At 44.2% G+C, this 22,626-nt stretch overlaps 1 protein-coding gene across 1 annotated transcript in view; it reads right to left on the minus strand.

Moving 5' to 3' along the window:
• Nucleotides 1-5,528, minus strand: part of OSTN (osteocrin) — a 49,825-nt gene extending 44,297 nt beyond the window's left edge. Inside the window, exon 1 of the mRNA XM_015637129.3 lies at nucleotides 5,270-5,528. Within this exon, the coding sequence (XP_015492615.1) occupies nucleotides 5,270-5,296 (27 nt within the window). The 5' untranslated portion in view covers nucleotides 5,297-5,528. The remainder of the gene's footprint in view (nucleotides 1-5,269) is intronic.
• Nucleotides 5,529-22,626: the final 17,098 nt, after the last annotated feature.

Raw genomic sequence — 22,626 nt, forward strand, 5'->3', positions numbered from 1 at the left:
CAAGGAACAACAATTACTAAAGTACTGCCTTGTTAACACAAACTGCTGTCCTGTGCATTGCACTCTAACCACAGCAAAACACTCAGATAAACCATGCACTAAGCACAAAGATGGCATCTGAGGGAGAAGCTGAGATCAGCCAACCATAACACCAAGCTATGCCACTGAGTGACTTCTCCCACTTTGTTTTATCTAGGAAGCCATGCATACGGATTTCAGCCCTCAGATGGTCCCAGTGGTGTCTGTGCTAACCACAGGCACAGCCCTGCAGGGCTGGCCTCGTCTCACTGGGAGCCCTGTGTGGCTGCAGAGTCTCTGTAGCTGGACACCTCTCAAAACCAACCCACAATCTGTGGGGGAAATGGAAATCTCCTTGCTCTCATCCCTTTTCTAGAAAAGCAGACACTTACTCCAAGCAGTGACTGCAGCTTCTTTGTACCTGAGCATCTGCACTATAAATGATGCCGTGGTCTTTTTGTAGACACAGCTGTAGGGAATAACAAATTCATGGCAGAGATGATAATGCTTATGTTGCAAACAGGTTTTATGCCAACCAAACTGCACCTCCTGTGGAGTTTCAAAGGCCTTTTACAAACCAGTAGTAGATGTAATGTGAGTTTTGTTATCCTAATGAATTTGGTAAATAGGTGAGATATCCTCAGCCTATTATGCACTGATAAATAGGGGAAACTGAGGCTGAAAGCAGTGGAGAAATCAGCCAAACATTGGGAACGTCAGGAAACAACCCAAAACTTCTGACTCATGTGCTTGTGCTCATTTGGCAAACAATCCTTTCATGCAAGCCAATTCCTGGTTCTGATCTTATTGAAGCCAATGGTAGAACTTCCATATATGTGAACAGAGCAAAGATTTGAAATTTCAGTCTGTAATCTGCACTTTATAGGTTTGTGCCTTTATAGATGGGGCAGATATTTCATTCTGCTCTGTGGTTCAGCCAGCTGGATGGTGCTATGTATATTTAGGGCACAATGAGAAAAATAAATAGCAATTAAAACACAAAAAAAAAAAAATCAACCAAAAAAAGTCAAATCCTTTCTTCCATATGGAAGATTTTAGTATTTTTAATGGTAAAATTACTCTTCCACATTTTTGGCACTTTCACAGAAGGAACAGTTGCCTGTGCCCATTAACAGCAGCAGCAGAGGCTGAGCTGGTTCTCCCAGAGGTGTGCTCCAGCAGCCTGGCAGCTCCCCACAGCCACAGGAGACAGCTGCTCATGCCCATCTGTACCATGGAAGATCCAGTGCTGCACCCAGCTATCCCCTCCGTCATCTTCTGGCTTTACTTTGGCTTTTGACAGCAATTAATGCTTTTAGACTCTTTTAAACCATCAGCAGGCAACTACTCTAGCTGATATCCTCAGGCGGAGAAAAAAAATGCAGCAAGAAAGTTTTAAAGCTTATAAAAGCAAAAGATGAAAGAAGTGGAGATCTGGTCCCATCTACATAACACCTGTAATGAAGGAAAAAAAGGGAAACCCTGTATTTCATTCAGCTCACCTCTTCTCCAAGGCCCTCATTCTGTCAGTGCAGAAACACTGCTGGATCAGTCAGGGATTATCTGCAAAAATGCCTTCCCAGTGAAAACTCAGCTATTTTGTTCTAGTGTATACATTGGTGAACACCACCACCACTTTGGAACCTCAAAGTGAGGCCAAATTCAGGGTAACTGCTTGCCCCAGCCATTCTGGAATAAAAAAAATGTCAGAGGCAAAACTGCTTTGTGTGTAAGGGATGCCAGCAGGACAGGAGGGGGACGGATCCCTACTGCAGCTGAGACTGTCTTGGACAGAGCAGATGAACCACCCTGTTGAACATGCTGTCTCCTCCTTCCACAGGTGAGGCTCCAGCCAGCACACTGCCTGTGTCTGCTCCACAAGTTATGTACAAACAGAACTCTCCCCATTTCCCCATCACTTTGCTGCTCCTGTACACATTTGAGGGAACCCCCAGAAACTCCACCTGGATCAAGCTGACTGTGTCACCATGTGAGTACAGTACACATTTTATTCACCCCTGCAAAGGAACCAAGGCCCTGTAGGTCAGCAGGGTGGGGCAGGTACAAAGAAAAGGGGGGAACTTGTCACGTTAAAAGTTCTTCCACAAGAAGTGCCTTATCATCCCCCCAGTTCCCGGATTCTCCGAGTGAGAACATGTTGGGACATCCTGCCTCTCCCCCAGGGTAGAAATTTTCAGTCATTGAACAGCTCAGGCTTCAGCAAAGCAGGGTGTACATGTGCAAACATGCTCATACAACACTAATGTCCAAATACCCCCAAACCCTAATGACATCAAGATTCTCTTTAATTATTGTATTTTTAAACCCTTGATTGTCTTGTGGTGGAGGCCTGAGAGCCATTGGAGACCTTGTGGGGTGGAGGGGTGCCAAAGACAATTGTGGCCTGGGAACATTTGCCAGCTGGACTATGTGATTTTTTTTTTTTCATTCTCAGTTTTCTTTCCCCCTGTTCTCTTTTCAGATCCTGTGTTCTGGCTTCTTGGGGTCTGCAAATGCCCTGATACAGAAACTGCAAACCCAGACTGCATTGCTGCATCAGTCCCTTCAACTGAGAGCCAATGCAACGGTGAGCAGAGATTTGAGATACCAGGAATCCTGCCTCTAACAGCCTGCACTCACTAGCCACAATTCCCATTGAACTTTGAAGGCCCAGGTTTGCTCCTGCTTACACCCTTTCAGCTTTAACAGCTACCCCTCACTTATATGAGGAATGCAGTTTGGAATCTGGCATTCATTTCCTATTCCAAAGAAAGAAAAAGAAAAGAAAAAAGTTTGGATCCAGCTATCTTGCAGGCTGAAATTCTGTTCTGCATTTTTTCTTTCCAATGCTGCAGCCTCCTCTGCTCCTTCTGCCTATTTTCAGATGAACTGCTGAGATGCTGAAATTCAAACTACATCAATGTGCATCATATCTATCACTCACAAAGACTGTGTTGGTGCAATATCTTCCTACCCACCCTTCCTACATCAAATCCTCTAAAATCTAAAATCCTCTGGGTGCCTGACACAGCCAAGACTACCATTCAAGAAAGACTGGAATTCTGCACAGAAGAGAGTAAGTGCAGCAGCAGCTGGTTCTTGTGGCTGCTGCCCACCATGGAGATGTGCAATACTACCTTGAACTCAATCCCCAGCTGATGTGCCAGCACAGAGCACCAAGACTCATCCTTTGGAAAAGATACAGGGTGTGAGATGAAAAGATGTTGATCTGCTCCAGCTGGCAAAGAGGCAGTGCTCTCTACCAGCTGCACACAGAAAGGAAAGCTGGAAAGGTGTTTTGGATCTCACAGGCCCTCACCATGGAGAGTGGCTGAGATCAAAGCTTTTATAGGTAATAATCTTGAGACACTGTCAGCAGCAGAGTCTGAGGGGAATGGCTAAAGCAGGAGGAGGACATCACAGACCCTAATAAGCAGCAATCACATAATTGTTTGGGACAAACTGGGGCTGAAGATGAGCTCCTCCATAGAATCTGATCAACATGATCTATCTTGCCAGGGACTGAAGGGACAGATACAGTCTTGGTGCTCTCAGAACAAGACATGAAATAGCATAGGTGGAGAGCCTGAAGATTCCTGCAATTCTTGCAAAAGACTCTGTGTGGCCACTTTGTAATCAGTTTGGTGCCATCTCTTTTCTGAACTCTTTTGTCTTCTCCTCACGAGTCAGCTCCTGCAGTACCTGAAGCAAAACAGATCCACTTTTTGATAAGGCAAAACTTGTCCTTATACACTGGTTTTATCTTTAGTAACCTGAGTCAGCAAGATACCTAAATACCAGGTGGGCTTTCACAATCTTGCTGAGAGAGCAGGAAGGGAAAGCCTTACTGGAAGGCAGAGCCTAGATATACACAACATGGCACAGTATGGACATCCCTCCTCCACCCCCTGCTGTCCCCAGTAACTTTTCAGGACTTGATCCACTAATAGGACACAGAATGCAAAACACTTGGAACTCATGGTCTTATTTGGAGACTTTGTCTTATTCCTCACCGAAATTAAACTGCTCTTCTGTGAGCTTTACCAGGAGTTTCATAGAACTTTGGTCAGTCTTTTCAGAAAGGAGGAAAATACTCCATCATCTGGATATGCCACAAACGTCAAATGAGGATCAGCTTACATGAACAAAAGCAGAAGCATGCTACATCTGTGCTTGTCCAAATTATCTGGCAAAAAATAAGTATACTGGGAAAGAACAGATAGATGAGGACAAAACAGAGGAATTTTTTCCTCACAAAACACATTTTTAATAAATAACTTGACTCACTTTGCTAAGAATAATTTGAGTGGAACATTGGACTTCAACTGTTTAAAACTTTCATTTTCCACTTGCTCTTCATGCACAGATTCTGTAACAATTTAGCTTGTTTTCACTGGGTTGGGGGACCAGAATTACACCTCAGCATTGCACTATTAAGCAGCAAATTTACCATTGTTCTTCTTTGTGTGCCTCCTCTCTGTTTTAGACTTCTTCACTGGTATGCAACGTGTTTCTATCCAAACAGAAATCCTAAAGTGCAACTGTAGGGTAAGATATAAAGTCCCTTACGTGGCTGGTCCGGACCACACAAAACATAGCAAAAGTTTCTTGCTAACCTCCTGCCACTCAGCAGCAGAACTAAATTCAGAAAGGAATTCAAGATGGGCTTCCTTCCCCTCCTGCATCCCCTCATTTTTCCTTTTCCTCCAACCTATGCAGCTTCCACATGCACAGTTTCATTTGTGGAAGTTTTTAGCTCATCTATCTGGGTCACATATCTGTGGGTGATACCAGCACAAGTTAAATACTTAAAAGAATCGTGGGGGTTTGCACAGCATTTCTGCCTGGAGCAAAGCTCCTGATGGCATGCAGGCTCCATCAGAGCCATACACCCTACAAACTGCTCAGGCACAGAAAGCTGATTTCCTTGCCATCTCCCACAGCTTTTTCTTTTCCTTACAAGATCTGTTGTCAGAGGAAGGGAGTTCAGAGCTTCTTTCCTTCCACTGGTGGATTGGTTTCACTTTGCTTCACTTTCCACATTAATGGAAACTGCAGGTGCACTTCAACCCAAATGTTAACTTCTTCAATCAGCACAAAAGACTACATGCACTTGGGGAGAAAAAATATTCATCCGTTCATGCAATCTTAGCTTTCAAGGGGAAATGTGCAGTGGAAAAAGAAGGGATGATAGGGGAAATTAAATTAAAATGCAGGAAAAAGAATATTAGTAACAGAAGGGAACTGTTACCTGTGGTGCTTGCCAAGATGGTTTCATGATGCTCAGTGAGAATACACAGGTGTACAGGAAGCCCAGCAGACCATCCCAGTGCGATGCCGAGTTGCCAGCTTCCAGGGAAGTTGTCCTGCAACTGTAGCCTTAGAGAACTTAGCAGCTGAGTCCAGCTCTGATCTGGGTGGCTCTCTTGTCCCTTATCTCCCCAGGCTGGCAGCACAGCCCCTGGGGCATTCCTGCACTATCTCCTGGTTCTCCTGCCAGATGCTCTGTGGCACCTCCCAAAGTGAGGTGGGGATGCAGGGCAGCACTCCTGGCACGGCACAGGGAGCTCTGGCAGGAGTTTCCCCGGCACTTTGTGACAAGCAACAGGGGAGGCTGTTTGCTCTTACAGTCCAAATTGCTTGCTCACATCTACAGAACTGCCCAAACACTGCCAGCCTGCACTCAGATAATTTCCAGAGCCTTACTACTGTGCACTGCAGTTCTATTTCCAGATATTTCACCAGCTCCTTGTACAGAAGCATGAAACCATCCCTATCCCCACAGGTCACCTGCCTAATATACCTGGATTGTACTGACATTAGCAGAGAACAGCCAGTGTTTGAACACCCAAAGCTGCACCGCTGGTGTTTCAGTTCATATTAAAAAAAACCCAGAGAATTTGCTAAAACACCAACCACACATAAATATTGTATAAAAATTCTTTACACATCTGATACAGACTCCAGCCCTTGGAATAAAACTTGGCAAGTTCCACATCACTCATTTCATGCAGCACAGTACTACATGACATCAACAGCTTCCAGCCATACCATTGACACAAGGAAAATAATTCCTCCTGTTAGCAGTGACCTTCCAAGGTAGCGTGCTAATAGCCTTTCTTTATTTCATTGATTTTCCCAAATCATCATCAGAATTTCTGGTAATAGGTTCCTTAGTCTCACAACGAAGAGATGATTAATACATCCACCAAGAGGAGAGCAGCAGGAGCTACAAAGAACATGAGAACACAAGGATGGTGTGATGTGAATGACAGATCAGCCTGGGTCACAGGTGGTGCTGCCTGGTGTTATTCCCCTCTCTGTGCTGTTATAAATTGGGGTGCAATCAGTTTGACTCCCACCTGACCTGACTGACCACTCCCATCTGATCATGGACCTTGCCCAGTTCCAGGCTCTGGACACAGAATTTGTTCTTGAAGACCTCACAGCTTTTCTACTTTGCTGCATAGAGTTCAGCTCACCACGTGCTGTTGACTTTCACCCAAACAAGCCCAGTTATTGTCACTGCCCACACTCATCTCTGCCAGCCAAACTCTGCCTACCACCACTCATCCACATCAGAGAGAAAAATGCTCCTGCTGAGGGAATTTCCATGTGGGGCTGACACAGTCCCACAGCAGATGAATGTGGAATAACACATCAGTGAACCAGTACTGCTGAAAAACATGGGGAAGCCACTTTCTGCCAGGCCAGGCTAATGTGGCAGAGCCCCATGTTCTGTGACACAGGGGCAACAGTTTGTTCAGGGCTAGCTCAGGTCTCTGACTTGGTACTCAGTAAATACCAGCCCAATCAACCCCTTGGCAGCATCCTCCCACACTGGGGGTGTTTTAATAAGGATTTTTTAAGGGAGTGACTTGTTTTGTCTCAAATTCCCTGTGTGGCTAAAGTCTCTCTTGCTTTTTCTATTTCTGGCTAATCACCTTGCAATGGACAGAAATGCAGCTGAAAACTTACCAGCCTTGGCATTACCTGAAATCACTATTTTCCCATTTTTGTCAATTCCATGTCATTCCCCCTATCTGTAACTAGAAATAATGTCTCTTGATAAAATCTCCTGAGTGGTTTGCTTAGAATGCAAACCAATCAAAGCACAAGTTCATAAAAATTGTCTTACTTTCTCAAGTAAAGAGCAGCAACTTTGAACAGGGTTTAAAACAACAAAAAAATTAAAAAGCAATAAAAATTGTACTGAAATAACAATTGTTGATATCATGGTATTGTGACCTCTTGAAGACTTAGACCAGTGCTATCTATCCATGCTTTCACTCCTGCATATTTCTAATTTCAGTTTACTTTATCTACATCCTACCAGACTGTGGACTCTGAAGAGTGCTATTTTTCCATTTCTCTTACAGGATGAGATTGCAGAGAGCAAGTACCACAACAAACTCCTCTGTGCATCTCAGAATCTCGAGGAGACAGGAGTACACCCAGAGCAAGAGGCCCCAGGCTCAGGGGACTCAGCAGCAGCTGGACCATCTGTGCTGCTCTCCTGCCATGGTCATGTTTAATGCTTTCCTGAAGCTACACCTGCATGCCAAACTGAACAAATTCACATCCTCAGCACTGGAGAGAAGCAGTTTTAATGCTCTCATGCAATCTTCTCTGGCTTGCCTTTGCTGTTTGTAGCATCACTACGGAAACCAAACGTGACACTGGTGATCTTTATTCAACATGTGCCTTCCCCAGACATGATCTCAGCTAACCTGTGTATCACCTAAGCCAGCCCATTCTCTCCCATACAAATGCCCAGGAAATCAGGTTGAACTGGAAGGATGATAGCTGTGACTGGATAATTTTTGTGTCTTGTGCATGAATAGCTGCAGGCCTTTGGAGCTGCAGCACCTGTGATGCTAAACACAGTACATGGTGTGTGTTTGTTATAAAAGTAATAATAACACATCTTGCTGGAAGGTCTCAGTGCACTTCACAGCAGTGGGATATAATTACCTACCAGAAATGGAGACAAAAGGATGGGATGTGACTCCTCTAAGATCATCTACCTAACCTGGAACAGCCACCAATCTCCCAGTTCAGGACTTCTGTGTCCCTACCCAATGCTTCCTCCAAGTGGGCCTGGCAATAAAACACACTGGACTAGATAAAAATACAGCAAATTCTGTCTTAAATCCAGGCTCTGCTAGACCCTTCCACAGCAGCTGGTACTTTCTTTTTAAAGCACTCACCCTAATTTCTGAATAAAATGATCACTGTGTGCTGGTCCTTGGTGTCAGTTACTGTCTGTGGAAAAGCAGGGTTTCAGTTTTGTAAAATCTGAGGGAAAAAAACCCCAAAAACCCTCAACAAACCAACCAAACCAGAACTCTTTACTTTTGATTCAAATTCCTGCAGAAATTATTCTGGCCTGCTTCTTAGCCTGTGAGCCAGCAATGGGTATGGGATGAATTTTTCATGGCAATATTAAAATACAATCAGCAGATTTCTGAACTTGGAATTTTCTGCACTTTTCCACACAATTAACCTGTTTGCTGGGGAAGTGTGACCTTTCCCAGTTCAGAAGTGGATTCACACTCAAGGCCAAGCTCTGTGATCACCCACACAGCTACAACTCACACTCTGGATGCAAAGTGCAGCTGATTCACCCAGAGGAACACCAGCCATGCAGGGCAGCCCCTTGCCTTGCATTCAGGCTGGCCCTCCTGCGTCTGGCTCCAGCCACAGGGTGAGGCAAATGTGAGTTTTTGTCACTTTTTACAGAGTGGCCAGTGGCACCAGTAAGCCATGGTGCACCACCCAGTGCAGGAGCCACCCCTGGGAAGGCTCTCACTTCTCTGCATGGGCAGAGTAGTCAGACCCATGCAATAAAGGAAGCTCCACTAAGACAACAAGACCTTACACGAAGGGAGAGCTGAACACCTGCATCGAGCCAGTGATTGTGACTCAGTGATCTGCAATAATTAGTCAAGTCACAGCAATGTGAGCATTTATCCAAACTCAAGTGATTTCCCAATCATTACAAAAGAAGCCCAAAGCACAACAGAAGGAAAAGCTTCTCTGTTTCCCAGAATCTCAAATACCAAGCTCAGGTTCCCCTCCCTACCCTGATAATGAAAAGTAACATTCAGGGGTATCTTTTTATCATTAAACCAGTACTTCTCTAATTGTTCCACCATAAGAATTTTAAAAGTATCATTCATCTAAACAGCTCCTGAAAGCACTGAATCTGTACTAATGAAGATTAATAGCAGATTTGCAATAACAAAGCTTGGAAAAGGGTACTTGTCGAAAATAACATCTCACCAAAAATACATTTTCAGCTGTACATAACTAATTCCATGGTTGTCCACTGCAGGGTTTCTTGGTCTTCAGAAATAAATGTATTGCAGGCTGTGGTGTATAGGACTACATGGGACCTCAATGTCTGTACAAGACAAGACTTCCCTGTTATAGGATTTGCCATGTTATCAAGGCACTTATGCACTCTTGAAAGGGAAATACAGTAGAGTTTTGCACAACTAACAATCATTATTCCACCTTGCAGCATGAAGCTGTTCTGCACAGATATTAAAGGTGGAAACTGATTTCCCTCTGTTTCTCTTGTTAGAGAGGCCAATCCACCTCATTTCTCCCACGTTGTTCCTGCTCAGGCTGAGGCTTGCACCACTTGCAGCCAAAGAGGAGCATCAGACTGGTAATCTTCCATGTTTGGCAGCAGACACACAAACAGCAAGGCTGACTAAAAGCCCTCAGTAACTTTTGGTTTATGTATGAGTTGACAGCACTCTGACACTTTCAGGAGGTATTAAATACCTCATAGAATTGGGCCAATAGCCAGGGCACAGATCTGGCACATGGAAAACAGTAAGTGGAGTATCTCCTTGTAACCACAGCAACCTGAAAAACACAATGAAAACAGTGCATATCCCTACAGAATTACTGAGGATGAACAGACATGTATTTGTGAAATAGTGAAATAAATATTATAATGATGCTCCTGAACTGCAGAGCAGATCCTACTTCATGCAGATGTGAATGTCAGAAATCCAGATGTTGTCTATTGATACTGAAACTTCCTATAATCTCCTAAGATTTGTTGGATAACATACAGGAACTGATTGTACCAAAGCTGAAAGAACAAGAACAGCCTTGACACTTACACAACTAAACACAGGGCAATACTGATAGTGTTTCAGAACTTGCTCTTAATCAAACTTTAATGGGTTTATTTTTAAAGGCCTGTTTATTTACTTATATGGATTGTGTGGCAGAGATCTCATCTACACTACCAGAGTTTGCATCAAGACAGACATGGCTTTAAAATGTAATGCCAAGACAGAAGGGTAATTGAATGTCTTGAGATAAGGATTCTGATGCAGAAAATATGAAATTATTATGTACTCCATCAAGCTCCTCACATCAGCTACAGAAAAGAAACTAGAAACTAATTCTTGGAGATAAAAGATCATAATAAAAAAATGCAGTAAGAACAAGAATGTCCATGGTCAGAACCAAAGTGACAATGGTTAATGGAAGGCCCTCTTGGATCTTGCTGAGTTACAACTTTCTCATATTGTCCATCTAGAGATGAGGCCAAAAGGAATTATTTTCTGGATCAGTCAGACACTACAGCAATTCTTAATTTAGTGTACCTAAAATTCTCCACTGAGCCTGTTTGATTTTCTTATGTGGACCACTGAGAGACTAAGTGAGATGCCCAAAAGAAAATACACAGGCTGCGACAGAGCCAGAAAAAGAGTAATCGAAACTAAATGTTGTCAGGTGTTCATTGAAAAACTGCAGCTGTGTTTCCCACTGGAGAGCTTCTGATCCTAAACCAGTGATCCAAAAGGAACACAAATGCCACACGCTGTTAACAAGGTCTGTTTCCATCATAAGCATACATTTATCTCATCACACTCTCTCTTGGACCTGGATTTTTTCACTGTAAGTCACCAACATGTCACGACAATTTCCTGAATTGATGCCAAAGAAACCGATGCTTGTGATTGCTATAAATATGTCAAAGCTCTGCCTTGCTTTTTGGTTTGTTTGTTTTCTCAAAAATATCTTTTACCTGATAGTTTTTCCTTTAGATGTGGCAGTTTAGTAAGAAAACATACCTCTGGTCAATCATTAATTTGAATGGCAACAGAATTGTAGTTGTTCCTTTCAATGCTGCTGTCATTAAAAAGCTTTGTGGACTAAAGGGAGCCTGACCAGTCAAATCTGGGAATGAAATTGGGTCAAGCCAAATAGACCACAGAGACCCAGTGAGATTTACATTTAAAAAAAAAAAATTAAAAAAGGGTTTTAGTAATAGTTTAGGAACATTAATACAGATGTATCTCTCCAAACCAATATATATATATATATACAAGCATTTTTCATGTTGATAGCATCAATTTAAAGATGACTCCATGGCTGTTAGCTAAAGGTTTGGAGAAGAGTTATTTGGCCCTGTAAGTCACTGTTATGGAGACAAACCTCACTCTTTCAGGTTATTTGGTGTACATGGCAGCACAGATGTGATTTTTGCAAGGCTGGCTCTGTCTCTGTAGTTAACTCTGCTCTCTCCAGAGCAAAGCTGACATCTGCCAGTCTTCCTTCATTTTGGTCAAATGACTCTCAGAGCTGATGCTGGCAAGCAGCAAATTCTCAGCTTGCTGCTTTCCCCTTAAAGAGTTTCTTTCTTTTGCCTTTCACCTGCCAGCAAAGAGAGAAATCTAAACTTTTCAGTGTCTTAATCTTGTTGCTCTGTTAAAGTGCTCCATCACTCTCAAGCACCAGAGATCTAAGCAAAGCCATGCCAGCACTCTGGAGTGACAGTAACCCTTTCCACACAAACATTTTTCCAAGACTGATTTTTCCATTTCCACTTGATCCTTTTGGCATGCATTGTTCTGACTTTATGAAACGAAATCTGAAACTTCTTCCTCTTGATGAAGAAAAGGCTTTTGCATGCACCACAAAGCACTGCAGCTGCAAAGTGGCAGTGTCTGTGTGCACAGGCACCGCGTCCTCTGCCAGAGGCCAGCAGGAGCACCCAGCCAGAAGCTGTACATCAGACATCCCACAGCAGCAAAGAGAAACATCCAAGCTATCCAGACACTTTCTGCAGCTGAACAACCTGCATTTGACTCTCTGAACCCTGTGAAGATTTAGGTGTTGCAGCTTTGCAGAAGCAAAGGCACCTTCTGCAGCTGTTGTGGTGGTGCTGGGAGGAAGCTCAGGGACTGTCCCAGCTCTCTGCAGGCTGGGACAGGCAGTGCTCCAGGGCTCTGAAGTACATTGCTGCTGTCTCGATGTGGTGGGGAAAGAGCTGCAAGCAGAGCTCAGAGCACAAGGACAAATAATGACTTTGTGCTGGCAGCCTGTGGTAAGGAGAGCAGGAAGTGCCGGATCTGATCAGTCCAACAGAGAATTCCGACTACAAGTCACAGGCTGGGACAGGGGCCCCGCTGCGGACAGTGAATCACCAACCAGCCCAGAGACATTTCCTTCCATTAGGCAGGGGAAAGCCTCAAGATCGAGAGTTTATTCCACTTCTGGTTTTAATTTCCACATTGTGGTTAGCCTTGAAAAACTAATAAACATTTAGCATAGCTACCACATAATTCTATGTTTGCCTGCCTGTATAGGCACTGTAGGGAACTAACACTCACAACAACAGACTTGAAATCAAACTGACAGTCATTTTTCCACATCAAAGAAATAATTCCATTTTTTTGTTGAAAAAAAAATTAGCTTTTCAACCCCTAATAAATTTGAAATCAATCACATAAGCCTGAAAACAGAACAGAAAAATAAATTTTGTAAAATATATGTGTGTGCTTACATATGCAGATTCAACACAGGCTGGAAGTATTCCCACAGTTAATTAATTCTGGGTTTTTTCCAGTTTCTAAGAATGCTGATCTCCTGCAGCCAGTCCAGCCACATAGTGGAAGGCTCCTGGAATTACATCAGCCTATTTCTGATCAATTCCCCTATATTGATACTGAAACTTTCTTAAACCACCAAGACGCTGCTCTTTTTCAGTAGCCCATCGGCTCACCACAGACTAGCAGCCTTCAAATGACCAATATTTAATACCCTTAATAGCCAAAAACCCAGGGTATGGTTTCCCTCAGCTGAACACCCTTTCCCATTTCCAGATCTTCTCTTCCCCCATCACTCACAAGCCTAAACAATACATGACAGTTCACATTAAGCTGCCTTTCTGTGACAGTTCTGAGATGATTCCTCAAAGAGCTGCAACTCCCTTTGTGCAGCAGGTTTTTAATGAGCTTTAGGAAGGGCTTTATAACCTCTCAGAATCAATCTGAGCCCTTATAAACACTCCTCAGGGACCTGCTTCTCAAATAAAGGCTTGTGGTTTTCATCTAGGAAGATGCAGAGCTGTGCTGGTTATCTAAGCAGTTGTTGAAATGAGAGAGGAAGATAAAAAGAAATAAAGACTGCCCCAACCTCAGCTGGCAGCTGGGCTTCCCAAAAGGAGGAAAATCTTCATAACCCACAGGTGGGTCTCCCCTGTGATCTACAACAGACAGTTCACCAGCCCACCAGTGTGACACAACCTTTTGCTGTATGTGTGAGGCTGCATCACAGGGCACAGAACCTAGTAATGCACACGTACACACACAAAAACTCACTGCTGCCATCCCCACAGCAGCAGCATCCTCTGGAGCTGGTTAAGGCAGGAATCTGAACAAAGTCCCATGCCAGCTGTAAGAGAAATCATACCAAAAGCAGCTTGATAAATAAACATTGAACGAGCATCAGAATTTTGCTAAGCACATAGGAAAGACTCTGTTTCAAAAAACCCAACTGAACAAAAAACAACCATCAAACAACTAAAATAATACCAAAACCCTAAAACCAGAATTTTCTGTGTTTTATGCACCCAAAAGAACTTCAGTCAAAGAACTTCCTCAATAAACGAGCTGCACCTTCATTTACAACACTTGATCAGGTTTAGAACAAGTCACTGTAACAACCTGACTATAATTACAGCAACAGAAGACACTGATTGCTACACTTTAGTATTACACATTCATCACTAAACATGCAATAAAGCATCTGCAGCCAGTCCCAGCACTCAAACCCCATCATTCACTGGAGCTGGATGGAGGGAAAGCCTTTATTACCAGGACAGATTAGAAGGTCTGTAGGTGCCTAACATGCCAAGAAAGAAAGCATTCTGCTTTGTGTCACTGAATCTGAGAGAGGTGACACAAGTTACAGCAGATTGTTGTCGTGCAGAGAAAAGGCCAAGTTACTCACAGCTGTAGCTACTATCCCACTCTGGAGCAGACTGTCTAACAGGGCAGCAGGAGAGTAGGGATGGATATTTAGCCAGCCCCTAGTTAGAAGTATTTGTAAGTTAAATAAGGCAAAATGTTCCTTGCACTATTAAAGCCACAATGTTCTTCCCATGGGTCTGTTACTCTGCCTTAAAACACAATGGATGTATGCTCCTGCCTCAGTTTCCCTCGGGTGAGCTGGTTAATCATAATTGATTGTACATCTTCTTATAGATAAAATAACAGTGTTTGAATTAAATTGCAGCCTGCTTTTTGTGCAGAATTTTACACTGACTATAAAGGCTGCTCCTGAAAATGGTCCCCAAAACAAACCTGCAGCTTTACACTACCTGCAATTTCTCGCTGACTGGAATTTTGCTTTAGCAATTTTATGGATGCTAAATGAGGACAAGCCAAGCACCCAGTTTGGGAAGGGTTGTAAAACACTGATAAAATCTGATCCATATTTTAACATTAGTCAGTCTTGCAGTTATGTAAATGTAAAACAAAATGATCCCTGAAGATGTGTTTCCTACCCAAGGAAGTTACAAGAACAGTGATTCACATTTGAGTACCAATGACGTCTTGCACAATTCAAACCTGTGTTTACCTCAGGCAGCTCTCAGCATGCAGCAGAGCAGTGTAAGGCAAATGGAATTCTCTCTTCACCCCTTTCACATACTCTGCACAGCAAATTTCACCCCCTGGATTTCCACTTTTCAGAGTTATAATCTGAGATCACTTTAGAAAAATATACAAAGGAATTAAACTCTAGATTTGATGGGCTGCTCCAGGAATATTTCTTTCCCAATAGCTTCCTGTGAAGTAATTGAAAGGCCAGGATAAGTGAGCCCTGTGCTGTCACACTCGGATGTGCTGCAGTTAAGTGTTACTGCACATGGTCCCACCAGCCAGGGGATGGTGATCCAGGGGCTCCTGATTTGGCTTCTGGAGGACAAGTGCACCTGAACTTGTTTGCTGGCAGCAAAATCTTTACAAGCTCCTTGGGATTACATGGCTCCTGCAGTCCTCATTCCCCTTAGCTGGAAATACACGGGACTCTGCTGCCAGGGAAGAGTGGACACCAGAAGGAACACAGCAAGGACCATCAGCAGGGGCTGAGAAGAACAGGGGAGTCTTCTCTCTTCCATCAGACAGCTCTCCCACTAAACCTTATCCCACAGCTCTGACACCCTCAGAGAGCCCAAGTGATGAGTTAAGAAGTAGTCAAAAGTAATTTAAAAGAGCAGGCAAAAATTAATGCAGCATGCTTGACTGATGGCACACTGAGGAGAGAACAGCAGGAACAGGGACTACATCAATTACACTTCCAGTTTTCAAATAACAGTTATTCTTCCCTACTGGATTAAACAATTACTCTTTGTAGCACTGTTACTGTATCTGCTCAGCACTCACATGTGCCATTTCAGTTATTTCTGTTGGTACCTAATGATCCAGCATCACACAGACTGCTTCCAGGAAACGTGTTTCTGCCTCTCTAGCTGTCCACAATTTAAAATGGGGTCCCAGAACAAAAGAAACTTGATCTGTGAGGAAATTCAGATCCGGATTTGAATGAAAGTCCAAATGCCACATCTGGTTTAAAGAAAACGAAACAATCACACACACATTACACATACAGAGACCTGCATTCCCCTGGGGTTCCACACCCAGGATATATTTTACCTTTATCCAATAGTCTTCCTAGATAATATATTTTCTATTAATTTCTATCTTTACTCACAATATTTTCAAAGAAAATTGTGTGCGTCTTACTGGGGGAAACGGGATAAAGCCGGGGGAGAGTTCAGACACTACGAAAAAGACTCCGTCCTCCCGGAGCTGCTCGCTGGAGGAAGGAGTCCTTTTCCCAGGACTGCCAGGCTGGATCATTCCCTCCTGAGGCCACGCAAGACCCGAGGCTGGCTGGGAGGCCTGGAGGAGCCCTGGGGATGCGGCGCTCGGTGCGCGCAGCCCGGGCCGTGCCGCGAGATGGGGCTGTGCGCGCACCGCCGGCCGCTCCCGGCATCTCCCGCCTCGGGAAATAAGAACCCGCGGTCACAGCTGCCGCTGCAGGCCCGAGAATGCCAGTTTTCCTGCTGAAATCCCAACCAGGAAGGCAAGATTCAGCTAGGACGAGAGGCAGATGGGAGCTGGATACTGACGCAGAGACCTTCCTGCTGAGCCCCTGGGAGGAGGTGGAAGGCAGAGGTGTCCGAGGGATGTGTGAGTCTCAGCATAAAGGGGAGATGGAGCTTGCCTGGGAGCGGTTGGAAACAAAAGACAGCATCTGACTTTAGAAGCAAGAGAGCAGGTTCACCAGTAGTAAGTTTTGTCTGGAGACAGGACCCCTGTCCGGGCCAGCCACAGCAGGGGAAAATGGGACTCAAGATGTGCTCAGCAAAGGGGAACTGCAAGCCTTGCCCAGCTGGGGTTCTGCACACAGGCCTGCCAGGGAAAGCAGTTCCATCTAAAAGCTGCTTTTTGCATAAAGGAGGGAGCAGGATATATGTAAGGCTCTTTTATTTTAAAAGGACTAGCAATAGCTGGGAGGAAATGTAAAAGAGCAAAAATAAAGTGCTGTTAAGTCCAGAAAACTACACATGGTGTACATGGGGGCTTCTGTATAGAACACTCCTCAGCTGTCCTGCAAAACAGAAGTATCAGTAAAACGCACATCAAATAACTCCATAAGAAAAGCAAGACTGGAGCCGATGTCTCCTGGCCATTAAACAGGCTCCTGTGGCAGAGGCACAGCCACAAACAGCCCCCTTTTAAAGCAGCCACTTAAACTCCTTCCAAAATCTGCTGCAGATACCACCCACACCCTACAGCTTCCTCCCAGGGGCACCTCTGCCTCTTTCCTTGATGTCTGTCACATTCAGGGTGTCTGCAGAAGAAGGAAGAGCTGGGCTCAGATGATCTGCCATCAGGCAGAGCCACAGGGCACCCAGCCCAGCCTGTCCCTGGTCCCACTGGGCAAGTCAGCTGAGTCTGTCCAGGTACACACCATGGGCTTGTGGGTTATTCAAACCACCCAGACATCCAGGATGTGAAGTCCCACCTACATTTGGATGCTACATTTTGGTGATTTCACCAAAAGGGCTCTGGGCTGTGTGGAATAGCTCCACATTGGCAGCAATACATAGAGGTGAGGCAGTAAGAAGCATCCCCCTGTGATTTCACACTGCAAAGCAGACTGCAGGGGCTGTCCTTAGTGATCTCTGGGGTGCCTAGATATGTATGCATGGTGATGTGAGGTTGGGGTAGGAGATAGAAACCAAAGAGCCCTGTAAGAAGCAGGAACACAGGAGAAACTTCAGCAGACACTGTATTTTTCTTGCAGCAAGGCTGAGCCAGTAGGTGCCTCCCAAGGAGGTTGTTCAGGGTGCTCCTTTTCCCTTGGCAGCAGGGCAAGAGCATTTACTAATGAATAGGACTCTTAGAAAAGGCAAGGAATTTTTTTCCTCCCTACACATATTCAGAGAAGCAGAGAAGTGTTTTTGTTGTTTTTTTCTTCACCCCCCTCTTCAAGATTCTTTCATTTGTGATTTCTAATCATCATTCCACTCTTCTTTCCCTCCTATTCTTCACTCCCCATTCGTGAGTCACCCCCCCAGGCTTGGCACCACTCCAGACCCAATGAACTCCAGGAAAGATTTTTTCCCTCTCCTTTCCTCACCACCACCACCTTCTCCTCCCTATTGAAGCTGAACTTGTGGACAAAATAAACGCTGGCATTGGGTCATTGTCTCTCCCCTCCCCATCACAGGATTCTGAGAGAGAATTAAACTAATCTCATACATCGACTCACTCCTGGGTGCTGGCCTGGACTCCTGCCATGCAAGGAGATGGCATCAAGTGCAATGTCCCAGAAACACGTTTCTGCAGTGACTTCCTATGCAAAGGCAGCAAAAGGATCCAACTCAGGAGCTGGTGGTTCTATATTGTGCAATGTCAACACAGTCACCACATTTAACATATTGCCCTGATTTAAAAGGTAAAAAAGGAAAAGAAAAACAAAATATAATCAAAAAGCCTAGGAGGTCCAAGGGAATGGACAATCCAACCAAATCAATCATTTAAGTGCTTCTACATTGACTCATTAGTTAATTAATATTAAGCAAAGAGTACCCAAATTTGTGCCATGATGGGAGGGAGGCTACTGAGAGTGGGGCTTTCTGGAATTATTTGGGTTCTCCTCCTGTCTCCCATATATTCAGGTGATCAGTACCTGCACCTGCAGCAGCCTCTAAGGAGCTGGCAGTGCCTGCCTGCAGGGAGCCCAGGATCAGCAGCCTTTGAGTGCTTCACAAAGGAGGACAACCATCGCTGCTGCCTCTCAGCAGGTGGGGACTGAGACTTCGGAGAACATGGTGACTCCCACAACCCACACCAGTAAACAAGTGGGTTACTCTGGAGCTTTAGTTTCAGAAAATACCAGCTCACTGCTGACATCTCTGAAAAGATACTGCTAGGGTTCAGCTGCCTGGATAACTCTAATGAAATAAAGCTGTTGGGCTGTGTGTGCAACTCCACCATCCTTCACTGACTTACACAAATCTACTTCCGTCCAAAAATGTCAAAACATTCAGCAGACAAGGCCACAGCAGGGTTTGTGAATCCTGTGAGTCCCATGTGACAATGAGTTGACATAGCTGCAACACATTTTTTAAGAGCTAGTGGGTTTTAATTAGTTAGGTTAAGTCAACCTCAAGAACCAGGTGAGTATTAAAGACAGAAATGCACAGATGATTGAGGAGCAGTTTGCTGTTAACAGGGAATGTGTGTAACACATTTCTGGTATGCAGTGACATTCCTTCAAGGCCTGGAATACCAAGGTGTATGGATATAGAGGAGCTGTGGTCAAATGCCCACAGTGGCTGTATTAGCAGCATAATCCATAGGGGCACAGGATGAGGGAGAACTGTAGAGCTCTGCCAGGTTGGCTGTGCTGTGGCTGTGCTGCTGCAAAGCCACTGAGTGTAAAGCTCATCTGCACAGCCAAGGTGTCCTGGTGGATCTGAGTCAGGAGCTGTGGCTACTCCTCATTCCATGCCACAGATCCCTCCACATCCTTCAGCAACACACTTAACCTCTCCATGCTCCAGGTTCTCATTTCTAGGTGCAGCTAATACAGCCAAGGACACCTTCCTACGCCACCCACCACCACCCTCTGTGTGCAAGCTGGCAGAAGGGTAAAGGTTGCTGGGAAGAAATAACTGGAGAAAAAATGAAAGAGAAAAGACATGACCAGAGGGTAAAACCCTTCCTGATCCATCTCAGACAGAAAGTGCTAAGGGAACAAATTCTCATTCCTGCATCAGTCTCACAGCTGACGACTGAACAGCTCTGAAACAATCCACAGATAGCAAACAATTCCAGTCACAAACACGCAGGCACAAATGTCTAGGTGGTTTGTCAGTGAGCAATTAAATCCTGTACTGAATAAAAATGTTAAAAATGCATCACATTGTGGCTTTAAATAGTCTCTTGTTGGAGAAATTGGTCTCACTGCCAACTTGCACTTGGGTAAACTGTTTTTGCCACTGCTGGGATTCTCTGAATGTCCATCAGGCAGTTGCATCACACACTGAATAGTTTGGCATTACCTCATGCCTTTAGGGAAAGGCAGAAGAAAATGAACTAGCAGCCTGTTTTCTCTGTCTACTTATTTATTTACTTTGGTGAGGGGCTTTTTTATTTGCTTTTGTTTTGGGGGTATTTTTCTGTCCTTTTCCCTCCTGAGCGAAGGGTAACTTGAGTGCACAGCAATCAAAAAATGTGGTGAGGAAAGTACTTTGGAAAGCAGTGGGAATGTGGAAGGCAAAAGAGAGAAGGAAAAACGTGAGTCGAAGGATTAAATCCAAATTCCAGTCTGGGACTTTTTAACGAAGATGGAATACTGACTAGTTGAGCAAATTAAGCTTTTGCAAGGGGGTATGGGGAAGTGATTGGTTTCTATCCAAGCAGAAAATGTCATTCTCCTCCATCGGTACCAGAGAAAATAAGAGAGACAAAACACTCCCAACCCTGCTCCGAGAAATCTGAAAAGATGGGAGAACAGACAAGGACAAACAAGCAATTAAAAGGAAATTGCTTCTCTCTCCCCACCAAACCTTTTGTTTCTTCCCAAATGAAAGTGGAAAAAATTGATTAGGGGGTCAAAAGGAGGAAGAACCAAAGAATTGCATCATGTGCAGTGCCACGTGAAAACAGACACTGCTCCACCAGGGTGTGGGCAAAAACATGCTGCAGCAATGGGACTGAAGACCTGCAGGAAGGGACAAAAACTCACTTCTCAACCTGCTTGGCTTGAGCCTTCTTTCCACTTCTGAAGCTCGACAGTTTCTCTGCCTAAGTCAACCATGACATGACTGAAAACTTAGAATATTTTTGTCTGTGTTGTTATTGTCTCATCAAGCCACTCTAGCATCCCTCTCAGTGTGGTTTCCCAGGGGACAGCAAGCACACACAGACCAGCAGCTGCTCAGACCTTTGGCTGGAGTCCCTGCCTGCACAGCAGCTCAGCAAAGGGGAAATGGTGCCCTCATCTCTGCCACTGCAAAAGCTGCTCCCACATCATACTCAAATCTGGTTTAACAGTGGATTAACTAATATTAGGCTAATAAAGTGGACAAAAGGGATGCTCAACACTCGTTGAGCTGCTGCCCTTTTACCACACAGAGCTGCAGACAGCAGCTTTGTCAACTTTTTCTGTAGGATTCACACAGGACTTCCCTTGGAGCCCAAAGCATAGTAGCCACACAGGAAAGGGGACACAATTCATGGGACACTAAGCATAAACTTTATTTTCTTTTATTTACCTTTTAAGGAAATAAAATCTTTACTACAAATCTAGATTCCTTTTTATGCCCAGTGGTCTGCAGCTTCAAAATGCTCATTGAGCTCTGGATGGAAATACCTCAATTAATACCCAAATTATCTGAGAATTCATTACTCACTAAGACAAGAATATAAGGTTAGGAAAAAAATTGTGCCAATGCAAAGAAGTTTTATACAAAAACAATGTTTGCTGCATTGGATCAGAGTGAACACCTCCCTAAGTAAGCAGCCTCAACAATTGCCTCAGTTGCTAGACAGAGCACACAAATGTGTGATACTTCGCCCTTAAATTCCTCCACCCTCCAACTATTTTCAGCCCAGGAACTTCCCAAGTCAGAGGGACATTTTCAGTGGTTGGTAACCCTGGCTGGATTTCTCCCTTCTGAACTTTTCCAGTCTTTCCTTGAACATAAGTCAAACTTTAGCCCCTACAGCATTTTTTTGGCAAGGAGACTCCAGTTTCTAACATGGAAGGTCTTTGAGGAGTTATTTGAAAAAACAGGCAGTGATGTACGTGATCACTTGGTGCTTTGCACGGTCTGCAAAATTCTCAATTCTTTTCTGTTAAAAACAGTGTTTAACACTTCACAGGTGGGGAAATCAGAACCTCTCTCCTGCATATCCAAGCTGTCTCATAGGATGAGCTGTGGTAAAACATACTGGGCAGCTCAGCTGAGCAGAACTCAGCATCAGAGATCCAAGAGCATATTCTGCCAGAGCAGCTGGAAACCCTCTCCAGACACCCCCTAATTCTACCTTTCACTACCATATCCACCTGTGCATAGCTTGGACAGTGATATCCACACAACCATGACAACTGTGAATCTGTCAGCAAAACAGTGTGAGAAATCATATCAAACCCACCAGATTTCTCAAGAAGCTTGAAGCTGGCACATTTGCAAGTGTTTCCTAGATGTCTGCATATTTCCAAGGAAACCTGAGAGAAAGTATCACTGATTTGAAATACAACCACTCAGAATTTTGATGAAAGTGAGATATCTAAGACATTTTGTTAATCTCCATTTCAATGTTTCTAACTCATGTGTGACTGCAAAAATGAAGTGACAAATTCATTGTGAGAAACACATTGGTAGAGCAAAGGGAAAAGCCAGATGAATTTCTGCAAAGTGTGAAGTCTGTTTCCAGCATCTTTCCTGTTGGACACACATGGCTAAGAAAGCTTTCTATAGTAATTTAAACTGAACCAGGAGACCTATGGCCAGCAGCAGAGCCTCATCCTTCTGACCCTTGCTTCACCATATTCTCTCTACATACCCTGTGATGGGGAGGTTTATCCTGGGAAACTCCTCAGGCATAAGGCATTAGTGACACCAAATGTTTAGAGGAGTTCTTGCACGTGTAAAATGAGAATGCATTTTTATATTAGATAAACACTTAAACAGTCCTAACCTGCTGCACATCAGAGATCAGGCTGAGCACTCATTATCTCCAACTCAAACTTCCCTTGAGAATG

This window comes from Parus major, chromosome 9 (genome assembly GCF_001522545.3).
Source record: "Parus major isolate Abel chromosome 9, Parus_major1.1, whole genome shotgun sequence".
NCBI lineage: Eukaryota > Metazoa > Chordata > Aves > Passeriformes > Paridae > Parus > Parus major.